Here is a 15,321-nt window from a genome sequence, read left to right as displayed (position 1 = left end):
ATTGATTATAACATTAAAATACACTTTTTATTTTAAAAACAGAATAACACAAGCGAATTAGGTCAGAATCTCAGCAACAACTATGTACATCTGCTTGATAAACATCATCTGCTTGATAAACATCATCCAAGACATATTAGCATCCTTCTTGCCATGTTCATGGGTTTTCCCTGTATGGGCAAGCTGCCAGGGGTTTCTTCCTATATCAGGCAAGCTGGCAGGCACATCACAGATATTCTTACTTGTACGAAGTTCACTCTCCATTTCTCTAATGGTAGGATTCTTTAAAAGAGGGGAAACCATTGATGGTCATGCAGACAACCCCATGGGATTTGCGAGACGGAACACTCAAGGGTGGTTTACCACTACTTGCCATTGTTTAGTGAATCAAGAATTCTCTGGTGGTCTCCCATCTGAGGCTTAACCAGGGCCAACTCTGCTTAGCTTCCAAGATCTGAACAAAAAAAGACTAGGCTGATCCAGGTCAGGATTCCTGAAATTTAAGACCTGTATAAATGTTATAGTTTTGGGCAGTTTGTACTCTGTGCCCATATACAACATACTTGGCAGGGAAGAGGAGGGAGGGATGCTCCTTTGAGCAAAAGGTGGTGTGTTTCTCCTTCTGTGCATGTTGATTGGTACATACATCATTATGTCACTTGTAAAGGGCCTCTGTTACTCTCTGCTGTGGCCAAGCAATGAAATAGATGGGGGTTGCATCCTGTAGAGTTGTTCTGCTAACAATAGTTGGCATTGGGGGAAGGCATCTCGAACTGAAGGAAGATGCTACTGTTAGTGAAACATATCCATAGTCTCTAATCCACTGTGGGTCTATTTGCCAGGACATTCTCTGATTTTATGTTCTTGGTCATGGAAGGGATATCTACAAGATACTTGGGAGAGGGAAGTTGGATGATCAAGGTTCAACTCTAAGCCATACCACCCTTTATCCCTATAATCCACCAACCCCATCCCTTTTTTTCTGAATAAGATCACTAATCTGGGATAAAGTTTTCCATGTGGGGAAGTGACAGCAGGGCTTCGGAAGCAGAGGCCCCAAGCACCCCTATTGCAATGAACTTGCTTACCATTTACACCTTGGAAGGAGTCATTGTAACAGCCTATGAATGCCTGAATTCGTTTGGCACCTCTGTGTCTGTTTTCCAAGTTTTCTAATTCAGTGACATCTAATCAAGAGAAAAGAAGAATATAAATCTAGTTTAGATGTCCATATCTTCTGCAACGTAGGACTGGAGTCTCCAAAACCTAGAGCTACAAGGAAACTAATTAGGCCTCACCCTGTAGTGATTAGGTAAGGCTGCCAGTCTCAAGTTGGTACACAAACAAAGCCAATCTAATGCACTAATATGAATAAAAATGGAATATACAGCTTATTTGCGTAACCTCTGGTTTGTGGCTGGAGATGCCCAGTGATGATAGCTGGGCAAAAGAGATCAGCTCACCTATAAGGAATGACCAGTTTGGAAGGTGGATCAGTATTGAAACCCATTGAAGCCTCTCCCCTCCACAAGGCCCACCATCCTCAGGTTTCACCCCCAAAACCTCCATGTATTTCCCAAACTTAAGCTGGCAACTAGCAGGCCTGAAACTGATTGTGTGTACATGCCAGGTACCTATACTTAACCAATGGGAAACCTCCCTCACCAATCTGGACACAGAGTCTTATCTTTGGCGATCAGTGAATGAGAAGCCAGGTATTCCTGGCACATGAACTTCAACATCTTTTTGCTTTGTTAGACATGAAGTGCTTCTGAGTCACCACTGAAGCCATTTGGGAGGAATCAGGAGATGGTAATCAACAAGGCTGTCTCATTTTGACAAATAGTCACGTTTTGTTGGTTGTTGTGTAGGATCACACAGTGTCATTGGAAGCATTTGAGATACCACAACCCATGGAAGTACATCTCACATTTCTGTCTAGATGAAGTCGGGGGGTGGGGGGGGAGTTAGAATTAAAAATATCAGATATTTGATGTAAAATCTCTCTACTGCTCCTCCAGAAAAAAAATGTATCTAGGAATCAGCCATGCAAGCCAGGGAAGATTCCATATGGTAAATAAAGTAGAAGAGCTCGTTTTTATACCTTGCTTATCACTACCTAGAAAAGTCCCCAAATGGCTTACAAATCTTTATCTTCCTCTCCCCAAAATAGACACCCTATGGAGTATGTAGAGCTTAGACAGCTCTAAGAGAACTGCTCTACAAGAACAGCCATAAGAGAACAATGACTTACCCAAGGTCATCAAGTGGGCTTCATGCAGAAGAGGGGGGAATCAAAACCACTTATCCAGATTAGAGGCCACCACTCAACCACTACAGCATGCTGGCTTGTGGTTAAGTTCTCATGGTCTTTAGAACGTATCTCAAACATAAGCGTTGAAATAGTCATGAGCAACAGAAGTGTCTCACAGATTCCAATGGAAATCTCATGCTTATTCCCCCTCCCCCTAGAAATCAATGGGATATCAAAGGCCAGATTGTCCTCATTTGGAATGAGTCAACATTGAAGTCATGTCAGTCCAGTTAATTATGAAAGTCTCTGCTGATGAAGTTGAACTTACATAGTATAATCATCACAATAGCTCCGGTAAACAGGATCATGGTAGTCAGGAAGCCACAGCTGTGAATTGCAATACTCTTGGCGAGCTTTGATCCTTGAAAGCAAAAAGGAAAGAGAATTTGTCCATAGTCTTCACAAAGAAATATCTCAATAATGCCCAAGCTCCAAGGCATCCATCATAGGTCAGATTCCATTGGGGGGAGAAATGACAGCTTTGGGGGGGTGGACTCTATGGCATTGTACCCCACTGATGTCCCATTCCTCTCCAGACTCCTTCCTCAAATCTTCAGGTTTCATAACATGGATCTAGGAACACTACCCTATCCCCAATCCCAGCAGTAAGAGGGGACCAGGCGACCCTAGCTGCCAGTGTTCCTATGCTCACACTTCAATACAATTGGTGTTTTAGCATCTAGAGCTATTTCCTGGGTTCGGGAGAGAGGGGGAAAAGGTTATGGACTGAACTGAAACCTAGAACCATCTAGGTGCTGAACTAGGACTAGGAATGGCATCCTCTAGATCGGACCCAGAGACCTCTCTGAATACCAGCTTATCCCCAGACTACAGAGATCTGATCCCATGGAGAAAATGGAATCTTTGGGGGGTGTACTGTATGGCATTGTACTCCACTGAGGTCCTTGTCTTCTCCAGGTTCCTCCCAAATCTCTAAGGGCCATACTGTACACCTCATCCTCCACTGATGACCAGAGGAGATCTTAAAACCCTAGCCAGACACCATACAGGCTTCTCTATGTTTGAGATCATCAGCAGTTGATTAAAGGACATATAAGGACAAGCTTCTTCCATCTGTGGGTTATCCCACATACAAGCCAGTGGAATGGCTTCATGTTTCACTCAAGGAAACACAACCTCAGTAGACTGCCTGCAGTCCTTTCCTTACAGCAAGCTTTCTCAGCCAGAATTTCAGTAAGCCCTGGAAAGGTTTCCTGTTTGGGTGAGAGTTAATTTTCAATTATATTTTAAAATGTATTGGGTGATATGACCTTATATGGTCATCCCCACTCCCAAAATGACCAGTGACGGGACTGAAGGGATTGGGAAGGCGAGGGGCCCCAGGTGGGCATGTAGACAGTTATGCTTCCCAATCATGCAACTTCTTACATTTCTCAAAACCTGACGAAAAAGTTGAGAAAGGCTGCCTCGTGATTCTCCTCAACCCAGGGAGTTTTCAAAATCTCCCCCTCATTCTGTCCCTCCCCAATTAGACTTGCTCCTCCCTCTTTCTGACAGTTCTGGCTCTACATCACTGGTCATTTGGTCGCTTACACATCCTTTCATTTTTACCTCTTCCTTCTTGCTCTTTCACCTCAGGGCTTTCAATTTGAACTCCACCTTCTTCCTGTTTTGTCTTGGGGCTTTCATTTTTACCTCCACCTTCTTGCTGTTTCACATCAGGGCTTTCCTTTTTACCTCCACCTTCTTGCTGTTTCACCTCAGGGCTTTCCTTTTTACCTCCACCTTCTTCCTTTTTTGTCTTGGGGCTTTCACTTTTACCTCCACCTTCTTCCTTTTTTGTCTTGTGGCTTTCACTTTTACCTCCACCTTCTTCCTGTTTTTTCTTGGGGCTTTCATTTTTAGCCCCATCTTCCTCTTTCATCTTGGAGCTTTTATTTTTTCCCTGTTCTTCTTCCTCTTTCAGCTTAACCAGACACTGGGTGATTTTGCAAATGATCTGTATAGTGAAAACACCAATACAAATGTTAGCATTACTATATATCACCAGGAGAGAACACTTGATGCACACAGCATGTTGCAAGGTGGGCTAGCCTGGGCCCCATACTCTGTTACAGTTGTAGAGGGGCAACCTTATGCTGAGACAGGGAGGGGCACAAGGGTTGGGTGCTGCCAGTCTGCTAGCTTCTGGGAGGCAAGCCATGTATCCAGCTTTCTAACACAGTTGACGAGGCAACTTCCTTTCTGTCAAGTGTGAGATTAGCAAGTCACCTAGAAGCTGATTCTGAGTTTCCCTAACCCAACTCTCCGCTACTCTAAGCCTGGGAGAGTGACTTATTCAGGCTTTTGGGTAGTGAGGTGGGAATTTGAGGTAAAGGCATTAAACTTGCAACATGGCTACAGAAGACTGGCCGAGGGAGTCCCATCTGACTTCCATTATTTCCTACGGTGAGAACTTGCCAGGGAATGTCCTCCCCCCCTTATCCTAGGAAACAATTACATAGCTCAGAATACACATAACAGCCTATTTACTCCGGCTGTCATGTCCCTGAGGAACCATACCTCTGAAGACACCAAGGCAGACTCAGAGCTTGTCTTAGAAATGGATAAAATAGCCATATTGGAAGGCTTGAGGGAACATCTACAGGAAGTTTCCATCACAGAAGGTACATTGTTGAAGATCACCTTGTGGAGTCTTCCAGGAATATAAATCTCCATGCCCCCCTCCCTCTCCTAGAAGTTTTTAATGAAATGAAAAGACAAATAAGTTCATTTGTGAGTCACTCCTCTTCTCCGAAGGAGTGCTGGAAAGTGGAGGGGAGACACACAGATGAGGAACCAACTTCCCTAGCTCTTCTGTGAGAGGATTCTGTGCTGCCACAGTTTACAAATTAGAAGTAGGGGTCTCAGAGGAATCATAAATGGTGGTGTAGAAGATTTATCCAATAGAGAAGAACAAGAGCTGCTTTCTAGTTTTACTTCTAGCTCCCTGAAAATCTTTTATGGATCAGTAAAATTTGGGCCCATTTTTTGAACCGAAATATTGTTGCCTCCTTTTTCACTTGTCATGTGCCCCATAATGTTCCTTGGCTGTAACCCCTCCCGATGGTTCCCATTTGGAAACATTGGCACCTTGGTCAGTTCTTCTCTCTGTCTTTTCTTCCTGCCATGCCTGCTTCCTCCAATGGCTGACTTCAACAGGCCTTGCCTTTGATATGACACATTCTGGAACTCTTCCCATCAGCTTAGGTTCCTCTCTGATTGGCTGCCTCCATAGTGATAGAAAAACCTTTGTTCCCCAGTCATACCCTGCTTTGGACAGTTGAAGGCTGGAGGAAAGAAACAAGACAATGTTGGGATTTTCCCATTCATGTTGTTTATCATGAAAGTCTAATCTGTATAAATAAAATATAATCTGTTTTAAAAAGAAGACATTTGCTGTTTGGATATCCTAAGTTTTTGATGTATAGCATTCCCTCGGTGATTATATGATGAACTTGATATATGATTGCATAGAAGAGAAGCAGCTAGTTAAAATGATGCTGAGTGAGAAGGATCCATCAGCTATTTTGGGGCTAGCCAAACTTGGCCATTCCAAGAATAAATCTCCCATTGATGAAAGCTATTGGTATCAAATGAGGAACCATAATTGTCATCTTGTCTATTATTATTATTATTATTATTATTATTATTATTATTATTATTATTATTATTATTATTATTATTATTATTATTATTTGGATTTATATCCCGCCACTCCCCGTAGGCTCGTGGCGGGTCACAGCAGTCCTATCCCCATTAAAATACCCATTAAAAGACTTTAAAACAATCCCAACATGGCGGAACTTATTATTCCCACCCCTGCTATCAGAGCGGCAGGGAGGGTGGGGAGGAGATGCTAAGTCTGGGGGGGGGGGAATGTTGGCACTCATTCGCTGACCCCGGCCTCAACCAAAAACCTGGCAGAAGAGCTCCGTCTTGCAGGCCCTGCAGAAAGCTGTTAAATCCTGCAGGGCCCGCAGCTCACCCGGGAGCTCGTTCCACCAGGTAGGGGCCAGGACTGAAAAGGCCCTGGCCCTGGTCGAGGCCAGGCGCGCTTCTCTAGGGCCAGGAACAATCAGGAGATTGTACAGCCCTGCGGGGGATGTAGGGCGGTAGGCGGTCCCTCAGGTATGTGGGTCCCAACCCGCGTATAGCCTTAAAGGTCAAAACCAGAACCTTGAACCTGATCCGGGCAGTAATTGGCAACCAATGCAGCTGCCTCAGCACAGGCTGGATATGGGCCCGCCTATGGTCTGCAAACCATTATATTGTACTCTTATGAGCATATCTATTACGCCGTTAAAGGGTTTCTGAATCTATCAAAGTCATGTTGTTTATCATGAAAATCTAATTTGTATCAATACAAATTGTGGGAGTGGGAAGGGGAGAGGTCTCAGTAATTTAAACTTTTGCTGCCTTTACTTCTTGGGGGTGGGGGTGTTGCGGAAGGTATGGCCAGTTGGCATCCTGGTAGCTTGAAGCCTGAAAAAAAAATTTTGTGCTACCTCCACATTCAAAAGGTCTAAAAAGACTGGTCTGTGGACATGTAGCCATTACATTGGATCTCATAGAAAAGCATATCCTTTGAATTTCCTATCACACAATTAAGTGGGATGATTTGCCTTTGTTCTTTCTTGTTATGGCAAATTCATCAAATGTGCATATGAGAGCCTTCTCCATTGAGACCTTGTGGAACAATCTCCTTGCAGGGGTACTGAAAGGTCCCACTTTCATGGCTTTCTACTAGCTATGCAAACCTGAATTTATCCAAGATGGCTGCTCTCCACAGGGAACAGACACTCAATGTGCTAAAAAGATTTACTAAGTTAATCAGAAAATAATGTTATTAGGAACTGTGGACCACATTATCCTGTTTAGATTATTGAAACTAGCCTTCTACAATGGATTTTTGCCTAATTTAAAATGTTATGCTAATATTTCTTTGCTTCAGTTCTGTTGTTGTTTTTTTTAAATTACTGGTTGATTCTACAATCTTCATTCCATGGATTTGGTCTCAAGGTGTTTTATGCAGAGTGAGCCTATAGAACCAATGAATGGGACTTTCAGTAGACCCAGTCTGTGTAATGCGCCTTGAGATGAGATGAAGAAAGCAAAATACAAATAATAGAAATAATTAAATAAATAAATAAAAATTACTCAGCAGAACTAGGGGGCATCTAGACACTAACTACTTCTCCTTTTTATTGATATGATCATTGACCAGTACAATTTCCAACATATCATAATAAATTAGAAAAAAACAGATTTGCAAGCAACTCTAAAAGAAAAATTCCCATGGTTCAAAACAGGAGAGCTCCCTGTTGAATAAACAGGAAAAACGCAGCTGAACCCCAGTAATGCTTGTAGCCAGTTGACAGTAATGGCAGTCCATTCCCCTGCAGCATTTTAATCATGTGCTATTATTTATGGATGATTGGAACAATAGTTTTCTTCCAGACACTCATATTTTCTATTATTCCAGCCTCTCCTAGCCATGTTATGATCATCTGCAAAATCAACTATGTCAGGGAAAAAGTTGTTTGTGGTGAATTTATTTATTGAAAAAAGGGAGGTAAGTCTTTCTGTAACAGAAGAAGGATGAGCACATTAAAGGAGATCAATTGTGGCGTGGGAAGACTGAAACAGCAGGCAAAATTCTTAATTTATATATATAAAGGCACTGATACAAAGGGAAACAAGACAAAAAGAGGCATTATATAACCAGCCCTATAAATTAAAACAACAACAACAATACACATTTTCTGACAAATAGAACAATGGGAGGAGAACACCTTTCCCATACTTCCCTTTCATTAAACTCTTGAAGAAATACTTCATAAAATATAATAGTCGCTACCTCAAATGCTCCAACTTTCAAACTTTGCAACTGATGTACTCTATGGGTACATATTAATCTCATCATCTCCAAATATTCCACCTTACATAACTTGTCATTTCTGGACACTGGCTATAGGTTTCAATATAGCCAAGTTAAAAAGAAAATCTAATATACATACATACATACATACATACATACATACATACATACATACACACACACACACACACACACACTCACACACACACACACACACACATATCGCTGGGCGGTGCAGCTTGGCCGTGGAAGGGGTAAGGGGTAAGGGGGTGGTGGCGGCATGACGGAATTCATGGGGGGGGCAAAGAGGGAAGGAAAGCTCCCCCCTGGAAGGTGGTGATCCCCTGGCGGTGCGGCCTTTCCGGGAGACGGCTTAGGCAGCACGCGCAATGTGAGGCGAGCAGTTTTGGCAGGAAGCAGCGGTGGAAAGGGCAGGCTGATAGCAGGCTCATCTTTGGAGTCCGTGACCTGCCAGGGTGGCCAGTTGGCAGGTGGTCTGTGCGCAGTGCTATGGCGGGAGCCGGCGAAGCACCCACCTTGACAGCTAGGAGCTTTCTGGTTGCAAGGTTGGACGAGTGGCTCTCAGTCAGCTTTTCGAGGTGGGCGCTCCAGGGGCCGGCTGAATCTGGATGCACCCAGCTTTGCTGGGCACATCCACATTGGCCCACTGACCTGGATACCAACCAGACATTGGTGGTGTCCAGGCCCAGACTGGGCCCCGTACATGGCCCTTTTTCTTTTATATATAAGGCTTTTGGTTAAGATATCATCAAGAAAACCATTCAGAATCATTGGCACTTATCAAGTATTCCTAGATGTAGGGCTCTTTGCATTTAAAAGATCCAGGAATATTCAAGGCATGTTGGTCAGAAATAGATTAAATTTCAATAAGACACAGAATGATACTACAGATAATAACTTGAAGACCGTTTCCCCATGAGCCTAAAATGAGCATATGGACTGAATGGCTGCTTTTTAAATGTTGCATTGTTTTGTTAGTGTGACTGCAAGGTGGCCTTCTGCAAAAATAATTTTTCAGTGGTAAGTTCTTGTCAGTGGCCTCCTGAAAAAAAAAAAAAAAAAGCTTTTCCTCACATCTTTCAGTAACCTTCTCATTCCCTGATACACTTGAGCCACATATTTAGGTAGCAAATTGACTCAAGGTCATTTGATCAGTGGATAGGATGTAAACACTGTTCTTCCAGTGACTTACTTGACTGCATCATATGAGACACATGAGAATGCACTCAGACTAAGAGCGAGCATTAATAAGGTGCATATGTAAGTATGTGTGTGAGTATGTGGGAGGCTGGTGGTGAGCATTTAAAGGGCCCAGCTATATTGAAATATTCTCTGTCTGCCTTGGGAGGCTGGTGGGGAGTGTTTAAGTGGACCAGTCCCTGCATTACAGCTGATCATGACAACCCTATGTGTCTGTAATTACGAGATGTAACCTGGGGGCCCTGCTTAGTTTAAATGCTCCCAGCCTGCTTTGACAAGTTGGCAGGGAGTCTTTAAAAGACTGGGCCCTGGTGTAACAGCTGATTGTCACTCCCATGCAGGGGTCATGGTCAACTGTTGAATGGATTATGCTCCCTTTCTATACTCCTCACTACTGTTGTAGGTTGTGGGGACTTTGAAACGGAGTACAGGCAACCTAGAGCCCATTGTATTTTTTTGTGAAATGGGTTTTACTGCCGGTTACTTTATAAACCTCTGTTATCTTTCTCTTTGGTCATCTTTCCTTTAAAAGATGAAGCTCTAAATACTTGCCAACCCATTTATTTTGTTTAGTAACCATCAAATATATTTTGAGGTAAGGCAACCAGTACAGAAGCTAGCCTTTTGAATGTAACCATAACACATGCTTTTATTATGACATTAAGATACTGTTTTATTTTGCCCTAAAAATAACATGAAGTGAAACAATAAATCAACCTGGAAAACAGGTGAGAACAATGAAGGTTAGCAGTGAAACCATAAAATAATATCTATTGGGCCCATTATGCACGGCCGCCGAAACGGCGATTTCGGGTCACATGGAAAACGTGGAGGGGGAAGACGCGACGCATACCGGTTATACACGGGGCGGGGCGCGACGGCGGCAAAACCCAGGGTAACCGATTATGCACACGCCGATCCGGGCGCCGCTTCTGGTTGCGCCCCGCTCACCCGGAAGCTGCGCTTTCTTCCGCGTTTCACTGACGCGGCTTTTTCGGCGGCATGCACCGAAGCTGCAGCCGGTTGCAGCCGGCTCCGTGCGTTATCCGTGATTTTAGTCGCCGCCATTCCACCCCGAATGTGCGCTAAAACCCCCGTGCATAATGGGTCTGTGACACACATGAGGCATCTCAGGACGTAGACCATTAATGCCAACAAGTTCAGACCTAATACATTTTGATATTCATCAGGGCAGGGGGGGAAATACCTCATTAATCTGTTATGGCAGGTTCTGTCCTGCAGTATATTGTATTGGTTGAAATATGCCAGGCAGAATAATAATAATTCTTATTATTCCCCTGGATATCGGAAAATCTCCGTGAAAAGGTCCAAAGCTATGGCAGCATTTGAAAGGTGACTACTGTACTGGTTGCCTTATGTGAAAACAGGTCACTCAAGAGGATGAATGGGTTGGCAGAGCTAAAGTGTGTAGAGCTTCTTAATTAAAAGGAAAGATGACTAAAGAGATAATAACAGAGGTTTATTGGAAAACCTTGCTGTATGTTTCTTTTTAATGGAACTTTTTGCAAACACACACACACAAATACACACACACACACACAAAGCAGGAATTTCCAATACCCAGGGGAGGAATATAAATATTCCCTGGATGAAAATTCTTCCTGGTATATATCAACAAATACAATATTATAGCAAATTTGACCTTGAGCTAATTGTGACCTGTTCATAAGCTCCATGTGCAGAAAGGGTAGGAACAAAACCCTTTAAAGAAGCTTTTGGTGCCCTTTGCTAAGGAAACTACATTTTATTACAGTTTGTTGGCTCATTGTGGCCAATTCACCAGAAGGAAAACACTTTGAGAAGAAAATCTAGGTCCACTATTTAAATATGGCATTTGTGACTTTTAAAAAAAAGCTCTTCATTTTATAGCATAGCTGTGAAAGGATTTCAGAGACTCCTTGTCTATACTGACAGATACTTTTAAAGACAGATACTTTTATTATTATATTCAATTAATTTTTTATTTTTTATTATTGCTTTATTAGATTTTCAAGAAATCTCTAGTTGTCTCACTTCCGTCTTCTCCTCCAGAAGCACCCCAGTTTATCAGGGTGCTTGCTTGAGTCGAGGGCAGAGAGGACATCAAAGAGCAATTTTGTTGATGGCACCTGCCAGACAGAAATGCCAGTCCTCCACCGAAGCTGCAAACGAGATGCCAGGAGTCTTTGTCCCACAGAGCTACCTGGAAACCAAATGGATTCATAAGTCTCTGCAGGCAGACAAAACTATGCCTTCTGCCCAATTGAGAAAAGGGTGATATCTTGATCCGGGCCTGTAGGGCATAGTGGTCTGATCATGGTACAGCCAAGGCTGCATCTAGAACCACCTCTATCCCGGCACCAAAGATCAAGTCAAGGGTGTGGCTGGCTTGGTAAGTGGGCCCGGCAACAAATTGCGAAAACCCTATTGTCTCCATGGAGGACACCAGGACTGAACCAAGTCCTGGGGATTGAGTGTCTGCTGGACGTTGAAGTCCCCCAGGATCAAAAGCCTGGGAAACTGCAATGCTTAGGCAGCCGCTGCCTCCAGCAAGCTTGACAGGGCATCAGGTAGTGTATTGGGTGGATGGTATACCAACCAGATAGCCAAGCTTTCAACCGAGTCCCACACGATGCTGACATACTCCACTGATATCTGAGGCTGGGAAAGCCTCACAGACCACAATTGCCACCTCCTTCACCTGCTATGGATCTGAGATTGGTGAAGAACCAAGAAGCCTGGCTGGCGGGGCAACTTCTTTCAAGGTGACTGTTTCACCATCCCACACCCAGGTCTCGGTCACGCAACAAGGTCGGCCCCAGATTCTACAAAAAACTTGCAAAGTTGAGGCCTTGTTATTGATCAACTTTGCATTGCATAGGACCAAAATCGGATCCATCCTAGCCTCGACCCTCACATATCTGGGGATGGGACGGAGGTTAGAATGGCAGCCATCATGCCCCAGTTGTCAGTCATGTTTCCATGACCTGGCCCAAGGACCAATACCAGTGCTCCCTGCCTTTCTCTTGTCCAGCCCCCTCTGTTTAGACCCATTAAAACCCAACTCTGGACCTGGCTTGGCCAGCTCCCAACCTCTCCAATGGAAAATTCTTCATGCAATCGCCTTGCCCCTAACATGCCCTCTTCATGAGATTGTCCAAAGTTGACTTTCACTTCCCTTCATGAGATTAGCATGACTCCCTCTCCCAAAAATATATAAAAACTCTGGCTTTGCCAAGCCAAAGTGTGCATCTGATTAGGATCCATTCAGAACACCCATCACACTACCACTCTCTCCCGTTCCGTTCTTCAGTACTGGCAAATAAACTGATTGCAATCCTTTCCCCCCCTTTTATTTTCCTATCTGCTTGACTGTTAGTGTGCCAGTTATATGTTTTTCTATTTCTTTTTTTACTTTCTTTCCAACAAAGATTGTTATTATTTTACTATAACTACCTGTTATCTACCTTAAGTTCTAAATGGTTCAATTACCTCATAAACATTGGCAAACAATCCTTAATGCTATGTTACCAACATCTGGTAAAGCATAGACACGTGTCTTGGACACGTTTGTGCATTTTTGGTAACAAAAAGGCTAATGTCAGGATCATGGATATGGAACAAAAGTCCTGTGACAGGGGCTATAAAAAGAAAGAAAATTAGGGAAGTTGATTAACAAATCTGGCTGGATCTAACCCCTTCTTTACAGCCACTGGGATATCTATTCTATCTATGTTATCATTCGATATATCAGCTTTTCCTGAGCACACTTGTAGCAGTGACCTTAGTTACAATTACAGTTAGCATTGTTTTTGTTTCTTTTTGTTTTTACATGAAACAAAGCTTTGCAAATTTATTTTTGCAAACTATCCCCATGACAAAGAACTTAAAAAGTACCTTGTTTTATAATGTATAGTGTACTTTAAAAAAAAGCTTTTAACTGCATTCTAAGTGATTTTGCACGTAATTCCAAGAATTATGACTCCCGTATGAGAGATTCAGAGCTAACTAAATAGAAATGTTTGATTCTTTGGCAATTAGATATGGGTTAGGCCAAGATGGCACCTCATTTTGAGTAACTGTTCCAACAGAATTAAAGAATTCAAGTAGCAGCTTTTCCTAGGTTAGACTACTGCATCTAGGTTAGACTACTGCAAGGCCCATTATGCACGGCCGCCGAAACGGTGATTTCAGGTCACATGGAAAACGCGGAGGGGGAAGACGCGATGCATACCGGTTATGTACGGGGTGGGGCGCGACGGCGGCAAAACCCAGAGTAACCGATTATGCACACGGCGATCCGGGCGCCGCTTCTGGTTGCACCCCGGTCACCCGGAAGCTGCGCTTTCTTCCGCGTTTCACTGACGCGGCTTTTTCGGCAGCATGCACCGAAGCTGCGGCCGGTTGCAGCCGGCTCCGTGCGTTATCGGTGATTTTAGTCGCCGCCATTCCACCCTGAATGTGCGCTAAAACCCCCGTGCATAATGGGTCAAATGCACGCAATATGGGGCAGCCCTATAAAAAATGTCCAGAAGTTACAATTGATGCAGTATGCTATAGACAGAAAGCTTACTAGCTCAAATTCTTCACTTGTTGGATAATGCACTTTCAGTGTGCTTTTGCAGCTGGATTTTCCTGTGTGAATCAGGAAAATCTACCACTAAAGTGCATTGAAAGTGAATTATCCAAAGTGTGCAGAATGGGCTTAGCTTGGTCATAGGTAACACATGGTGCTTAGAATCAAAGAGTTGAAGGGGCCATACAGGTCACCATATGCAGCAGTTGTATTGCTTGTAGAATTAGGTGATGTGCGTCAAGGTCATTTCACTGAATGCTATCATGTCTGGCTGGGCTTCCAGCTAGGCACCTGGGATGGGGGGGGAACATTGTGTCTGGCTGGTCTGTGAATCCTAATGAGCCTGGGAAAGGGGGGAAACTGTGGTGGATAAGAACTGGTGTGTAACCTGTGTTGCTCAGATTCGGCTTTGTTAGTCCTGGGAGAACTGCTTCGAATAAACTTATAACTTTTTCACAAGTGAAGTTTTTATTTGAAGCCTGTCGTCCTGACAAATACAAATACTAATATGAATACTAACACTAGACTAGCAGGAGAGCATGTTTGGTCCCAAAGAAGATGCAACACAGAGTTTTGGCTTAAACATGCCTGAACCTTTATTAACTCTAGCAGGAACATTGGTGTATCATAGGAGAAGGAGCCTGAACTTGCAGTCAGCCAAATGCAAAGAACAAACCCCAGAAGCACCCTGGGAAGTCCATACCCATTCCCAACCTGGAATGCAGATCCCCTTGCCTGCTTGAGTCCCCCAAGAAATGACAGGTATGGGGGTATCAATGGGTGCAGACCTCATTTGATTAACTCCAGGCCACCTGACAAAGCTACCCCACCTGCCTCCCCACATGACTTGACCGTGCTTGCATATGTACTGCCTCTTATGCACAGATCAGACACCCCAAAGAGGGTCCATACCACACAAAACAACCTTCACAGAATGAAGCCAAGCAGGCTCTGTTTCCACCAGCCTCCTAACCCTGTAGGCAATTCTATAAATTAGCATGAATTCTGGGTAGCCACAGGTCTCAGCCCCAGTTTCATCAGTGCACCCTTCACTTTGATAAAGGGCCTTCAGTTAGTGGCCAACATCTTCCTTTCCAATGACACATTGTGAGGGCTGAATTTCAAATGAATTCTCCTCTTCAGCTTTCAGCTGTAAAATCTCTCAGCTGATGCTGACCAATCGGATCTCTGGGAACAGCCTGTCAACCTAGGCACTCTGGGTTTGTGAAGAATTAACCCTTCACAGTCCTTCAGCTGTAAAAGCTGTTGAGTCAATGAATTGTTATATCAGAAATATGTTCCTAAGGGAAGACAGTCAACTTTGCCAAT

At 43.6% G+C, this 15,321-nt stretch overlaps 1 protein-coding gene across 2 annotated transcripts in view; it reads right to left on the bottom strand.

The window, feature by feature from the left end:
- Positions 1 to 5,557, bottom strand: part of LOC143819725 (uncharacterized) — a 29,237-nt gene extending 23,680 nt beyond the window's left edge. For both annotated transcript variants that reach the window (XM_077301631.1, XM_077301632.1), the window contains exons 1-4: positions 5,408 to 5,557; positions 3,887 to 4,274; positions 2,583 to 2,675; positions 1,089 to 1,187 (exon numbers count right to left, since the gene is read on the bottom strand). In XM_077301631.1, the coding sequence (XP_077157746.1) occupies positions 1,089 to 1,187; positions 2,583 to 2,675; positions 3,887 to 4,199 (505 nt within the window). In that variant the 5' untranslated portion in view covers positions 4,200 to 4,274; positions 5,408 to 5,557. The remainder of the gene's footprint in view (positions 1 to 1,088; positions 1,188 to 2,582; positions 2,676 to 3,886; positions 4,275 to 5,407) is intronic.
- Between the last annotated feature and the right edge of the window lie 9,764 nt (positions 5,558 to 15,321).

The sequence above is a fragment of the Paroedura picta genome, chromosome 10 (genome assembly GCF_049243985.1).
Source record: "Paroedura picta isolate Pp20150507F chromosome 10, Ppicta_v3.0, whole genome shotgun sequence".
In the NCBI taxonomy this organism is placed as follows: domain Eukaryota; kingdom Metazoa; phylum Chordata; class Lepidosauria; order Squamata; family Gekkonidae; genus Paroedura; species Paroedura picta.
The sequence above is the reverse complement of the archived record's forward strand: the minus strand, read 5'-3'. Positions and strand labels throughout refer to the sequence as shown.